This window comes from Galeopterus variegatus, unplaced genomic scaffold (assembly GCF_000696425.1).
Source record: "Galeopterus variegatus unplaced genomic scaffold, G_variegatus-3.0.2 Scaffold28787, whole genome shotgun sequence".
NCBI lineage: Eukaryota > Metazoa > Chordata > Mammalia > Dermoptera > Cynocephalidae > Galeopterus > Galeopterus variegatus.
This window is the reverse complement of record NW_007754898.1, coordinates 1,158-7,769: the sequence shown is the minus strand read 5'-3', so window position 1 is coordinate 7,769 and position 6,612 is coordinate 1,158. Positions and strand designations below refer to the sequence as shown.

General features: G+C 40.8%; 1 protein-coding gene across 1 annotated transcript; it reads left to right on the top strand.

Annotated features, from left to right (window-relative positions):
- Positions 1-2,473: 2,473 nt before the first annotated feature.
- Positions 2,474-6,254, top strand: LOC103583815 (probable histone-lysine N-methyltransferase PRDM7; the record flags this gene model as incomplete). Its single annotated transcript, XM_008565035.1, is given in 5 exon segments — positions 2,474-2,627; positions 3,351-3,452; positions 3,664-3,935; positions 4,319-4,386; positions 5,996-6,254. Coding segments are annotated over 5 exon segments (855 nt in total), but the record flags the coding sequence as incomplete, so codon positions are not given.
- Between the last annotated feature and the right edge of the window lie 358 nt (positions 6,255-6,612).

Below are 6,612 nucleotides of genomic sequence, written 5' to 3'. Positions count from 1 at the left end.
AAGTGCTAAAAGTATAAAAATCTGAATGTGAGTAAGAAATACCAAACTCAGAAGTTATTATCACAAGAGAAGGAGGAAGGGCTGGCAGGTGACTTCACTGTGTCATAGTTAGCTCTTTTGTTTGTTTTATTTTAATTTTTGAATTTTGAAATAAAAGTAGAAATAAAAACATCTCAAGCAGCTGTGTCAGAATGTTGAAATGGTACTGCATGGTGATGGATTTATAGGTTTTCCAGCATTATTCCCCACACTTTTCTATATGTTTAAAGTTTATCATTCTTTAAAGTAATAAAAGAAAGACTGGTTTTGCTAAACATTGTTAATTAATCAGCGGGAAATTTTTCTATATGTTTAAAGTTCCAGCATTATTCCCCACACTTTTCTATATGTTTAAAGTTTATCATTCTTTAAAGTAATAAAAGAAAGACTGGTTTTGCTAAACATTGTTAATTAATCAGCGGGAAATTAACTAAACTTTCATTGAACTGTAAATCCACCAAAAAGCTTTCTAACCCTAATGTCATAATAGTTCAGTCATTGGATCAACTGTCTTAGAAGAAGACATGACTAACCCCATGGTTTGTCATACATCATTATCTGGACTCAGTTGATCCCCACCTTAGTCAGTTTATCGTCTCTTATCGAGAATTCTTGTAGGATTTCTATAAGAAATTTTTTTTTCCTTTTGAGATTTATTAGGAGAAATCACACGTCGACTTACCCTTCCTAACAATTTTTGAGTGTTTGATATTATTAACTATATACACACTGATGTGCAAGAAACTGCTAGAACTTTTTCATCTTGCATGACTAAAACTATACCCATTGAACAACAACACACCATTTCCTCCTGCACCAGCTCTTGGCAACAATTCTACTTTGTTTCTACGAATTTGATTACTTTAGATACCTCATATAATTGAACCATGCCACATTTGTCTTATTGTGACTGGCTTCTTTAACTTAGCAAAATGTCTTCAAAGTTTATTCATGTTGTAGCACGTGGCAGGGTTTCTTTATTTTTTAAGGCTGAATAATATTCCATTGTATTTATATGCCACATTTTCTTTATCTATTCATTTGTTGATGGATATTTAGGTTGCTTCCACCTCTTGGGGGGAATTTCTCTCTTCCTCTTCTTGTAAAAGCACTAATCCCATCATGAGGGCCCCACCCTCATGAACTCATCTAACCCTAATTACTTCCCCAAAGCTCCATCTCCAAATATTATCACACCAGGAATTAGAATTTCAACATATGAATTTTGGAGGAGCAAAATCCAGTCATAGCACCCATTTTTTAACTGAGTTTTTTTGTTCTTGAGTTGTAGGAGTTCTTTAGATATTCTAGGTATTAACCCTTTATCAGATATATGGTTTGTAAATATTTTCTCTCATTCTGTAGGTCGCCTTTTGACTCCATTGATTGTTTCTTTTGGTGCTCAGAAGTTTTTAGGCTTTACATAGTCCTCTTTGTCTATTTTTGCTTTTGTCACTTATGCCTTTGATGTCATTTCCAAGAAATCACAGCCAAATTCGATTTCTTGAAGCTTTCCCCCATGTCTTTTTCTTGGAGTTTTATACTTTTGGGTGTTAGATTAAGGTCTTTAATCTATTTTGATGTTATTCTTGTATATAGTGTGAGATAAGGGTCAATCTCCATTCTTTTGCATATGGTGATCCAGTTTTCCCCATACCGTCTCTTGAAGAGACTGTCCTTTCCTTCATTGTGTGGTTTTGTTTAGCATTTTTTCATGAAAGTTAAGCCAATTCATTTTTTAAAAAATAAATGTAATAGAAACCTTGTGAACACAAGATGAAGCAGAGATGAGGTTTTGTGTTCTTTTCTTTGTTTTTTGGTGGGTGACCATTTACCCCAGTTGGTGAGAGTGTGGTGTTAACACCAAGATACAGGGTTCTATCTTACTTAAGTAGAATTGGTACAGGAACCAGTTAATTCAATTCCAAAGTTAAATATTCCTTCAAGGCTATGGCAGTTTGCAACTCTTAGCATCACTTTCTGAGTTGTCTGCATACATTTATACCAACTGTTTCTTCTCTTCCCAACCTCACTGTTCATTTTCTAGATGTGTTTTGTACCCTCTGTGCTTTTCTACATTTCTCCTTCCATCAAATGTCTACTAGTTCATAGAAGATCCCCTCTTTTTCTCTATAATCCCCTACCTCCTTCTTTCACAGACCTTGTTGAGTCTCCGGCTAGTATTCCAAAATATTCTCCCTCCCTCACTCTCATGTATATAGAGAAAGTTGAAAGAAAAAAGCCTTAAGACATGGGTTCTAGTCCTGGAGTCACTACTTAATCAGGCCTTTCCCTTTCTCTCTGGTATTCAGACACTTCAGGGTTTTCAAGGGACTGTTGAACAAAACTCCTACATGTGAAAACAGGTTGCAAGCCCTAAGAAACTAAATAAATGTATGTTGGTTTTTAATATGTGACTCTCACATTAAAGGGAATGTCCAGGGCACTGTTAAGTAATGAATCTTGTTTGAAGAAATTGTCGGGAACAACAGATTCACTGAACACAAGTGACTCAGAGAAGGCCCAGAGACGAGTGTCCCCTCCTGCAGAAGCAAGTGCCTCCAGACGGCACTCTAGACAAAAATTGGGTAAGAGAAAATAAGTTGGGGACTTTAGCCCCTCTAGGTCCTTTGGAAAGGTTGATGAGTATGGTCTAGATATGTGGGATAGACTTTCAATAGGCCTGCACTTAAGCTGGACTATGCTGAGACCAGAAGTTAGATACTGTATTGACTAGCATGTAAGGACACCAACTCTGAAGTCACACACTTGTTATAATCCACGCAGAATCATCAGGGCCTTGGGCAGACATTATAAATTCTCTGCACTCCTTAATGCTAATCTGTAAAATGAAGATAAACACATATAGCTCATATATTGTTTAAAAGCATTAAATTAAATATAAAAGAACTGATACATGCAAAGTGTTCAAGAAATCCATCTGTGATAACAGAGACCACATTTCCTTATTGTACATCCACGCCTTTGTTCAATGCCTAATATGTAATGCACCCTCAACAAATATTTTGTGAATAAATAAATGCATGAATTAACTGTTTTGTAAGTAGAAAGTTTGGGAGGTTAAATCTGATCATGGGAACCCAGAAACTAAAATTGAATTATGCATCTGTAGTCAGTGTGGAGTCTTAGTCTCTCTGAAATAATAGTTAAGAGGTACTGAAGGGGTGGGGAGCCAGAGTATGTAGAAGGATAGATGATAATTTGACGGTAAGAGATTTCACATTTTCTGACAAAACAGGAACAAACACTCCAGACTCCTAACTTCACTCACCTACTCTTCTCCAATGTAGAACTCAAGAGAAAGGAGATTGAAGTGAAGACGTATAGCCTGTGAGAAAGGAAGAGTCATGCATACAAAGAGGTCGATGAGCCTCAGGATGATGACTACCTGTGTAAGTGACCCTTTTGGCCCACTCATGGAGAAGGCTATGTCCCAGTACAATAATTTTCTCTTGTTGTTTGACCCCAAATTATTCCTTTACTCTGGTGGCTTGGAATACAGGATTGAGGCTAAATTATGTAACTGCTGGGCTCTTTCTGAAGCTCTTTATATCCAGGAACATGCACTATATTTTTCCAAATCCCTGCTGCTCTCACCTCCAGATTGTGAGAAATGCCAGAACTTCTTCATTGACAGCTGTGCGGCCCATGGACCCCCTACATTTGTAAAGGACAGTGCAGTGGACAAGGGGCATCCCAACCGCTCAGACCTCACTTTGCCCCCTGGGCTGAGAATTGGGCCATCGGGCATCCCCGAGGCCAGGCTTGGGGTATGGAATGAGGCATCCGATCTGCCCTTGGATCTGCACTTTGGCCACTTTGAGGGCCAGATCACAGAAGATGAAGAGGCAGCAAACAGTGGATACTCCTGGCTGGTGAGAAGGACCAATCTTACCCCATCTTCTGGCTTCCTATATCCCTTCTCTGCCTTTGGTGGGACATCACCTTCTACATGCTAGAACATGGATAGTGACAGCATGGTCAGCTCTGTGTACTTAGTGGTCTTTGCATGAACCTGGAACTACTATTTAAAGGTCAGAGGGTGAGACAAAAACGTGCATTCTCCCTGTGGGGCCTCAGCTCTGACTGGACAAATCAACTCAGACGTGTAGATGATGCTGAGGAGCACAGCATGTGTCACCATTGGCGGCTGAATCCATGCAGACTCAAATGCATCGATGACAGTACAATAAAATAATTCTGATTATTACCTGCCCCTCAACCCCCAAAATGACTAACTTATTTTTCTGAAACTCAGATCACCAAGGGGAGAAACTGCTATGAGTATGTGGATGGAAAGGACCAATCTCGGGCCAACTGGATGAGGTAAGGCCAGTAGGTTTCGGGTTCCAGCAAGGACACTCATCTCTCTCGAGCTCGGCTTCTTTCCTTCTCAGCTTGCCCCCCTCAATGGTTTTTACATTCTCTGTTCTCCTTACAATGTTCTTTCATATTATGAACATCTAGGAAAAAAGAGATAAAATATAAATATTACCATTTTTTTTTTCCTTTTTGTCTTTTTTCATGTCCGGCAATGGATCGCAACCCTCAGTGTCACGTCCACACCGGACTGGAACCGGCAACGGGATCGCAACCCTCATTGCTGCACCCACACCTTGCCCAGCCAGTGAGCGGGAACCAGTCTGTATGTGGGATCCGAACCCTCGGCGGGAGCACCACCGTGCTCCCAAGCGGTGCACTGTAGCAGTGTGCCACCGGGCCGGCCCTATATTACCATTTTTATATGATAAAACTAAATCTCTATGATAGACAAAATTGGAGCACCAGGATAAACCCTTGAGGAGCCTAGATTCATTGGGGATGCTGGATTCACACTATAATTTATCTAATCAGCATTTATTAATCACTAACTTTATTCTTGTTTAGAAACTGGAGTACATCACATGAACAGATCACACATCCCATGCCCTTGTGGAGGACTATTGAGGGCAGACGTGAAACATTTGATTATAGGAGAAGTACACAATGCCAAGACAACCTACAACAAGGGACCTTTAATCTGTGAGGGCAGGAAATCTTGGCAGCTTCAGTGAAATTAAAACCTGAAGCCTCAGAAGGGAGCTGCAGGGTTGTCACGGGCCTCTGTGCTGCATGGACCAGCTCTTTCCATGAGGGGCTCTCATTTTATTAGAAGATAAGAATGTGAACATGCTGTTATTATTCTGTATTATTATCATGCTAGGACAAAGAGACCTCTAAGTTTCTATGGGAACCCAGGGAGGCAGGTAAACTATGGGAGATTAGAGAAAGGTCTCTCAAAAGGAGATAGACTTGGGCTGAGTATAGAATGACGTGTGCTAATCCAGAAGGGGAGTACATGATTGATCAAACACGAAATTCTGTGGTATAAGCAGAAATCGACTGAGAGTTTAGAGAAGTGAGAAATCAGTGTTTTATGGCCAATCAAGGTGGAAGTAAGTCTGGAATGGGGCTTTGAAGAATGGTTAAGTAGGTAAGGGGGGAAAAGCATTCCAGGCGGGATGAGCACCATAAACAGGACTTGGAGAAAGAGGCTTAGGTATGAACAGCAGGTTCCTGGAGGAGGGTGGCGGCATGGCCCGTCACAGCATGGGGGCCTTGACCATCTGGTGACAAGCCCAACACGGCCCTGACATAGAGAAGTGAGAAGTCAGTGTTTTATGGCCAATCAAGGTGGAGGTAAGTCTGGAATGGGGCTTTGAAGAATGGTTAAGTAGGCAAGGGGGGAAAAGCATTCCAGGCGGGATGAGCACCATAAACAGGACTTGGAGAAAGAGGCTTAGGTATGAACAGCAGGTTCCTGGAGGAGGGTGGCGGCATGGGCAGTCACAGCATTGGGGCCTTGACCATCTGGTGACAAGCCCAACATGGCCCTGACATGTAGTGGAGACTCACTGCCTGTTATTTTCTGTCCCTTTGTCTGCCTCAACCCCAGGTATGTGAACTGTGCCCGGGATGATGAGGAGCAGAACCTGGTGGCCTTTCAATACCGTAGGCAGATCTTCTATCGAACTTGCCAGGTCATCAGGCCGGGCTGTGAACTGCTGGTCTGGTATGGGGACGAATATGGCCAGGAGCTGGGTATCAAGTGGGGCAGCAAGTGGAAGAAAGAGCTCACGGCAGGGAGAGGTGGGCATCACTATTATTCTTTAAAAAGGACAGAAAAGGAAGAATTCTCCTTGGGAATTTTCATGGTACAACTCTTAAGTAGAGTAAAATGCAGTCTAAAGTCAGAAACATTTCAAATCAGGTGCTTCTGAAATTAAGGATTCGTTTCATTTGCCTTTGACTCTTAGGGACAATTGATATTTTAAAATTTTTGTTCTGATTTTATATTTTAACTTCTTTATATGAAAAATATATAACAACATACAGTCCTGACAGGCTTAGAGACAAAGAACAAGTTCTCAAGCACCTACCAGCTCTTTCATCAAGGCAGCTTCTTCTGGCTCTTTTGTTTCTTAATTTCTTCCATATTTCTAAATAACATGCATATGTTGTTATTCATTCACTCATTATTTCAATTAGTCGTCATGTGAATTCCTACTCTGT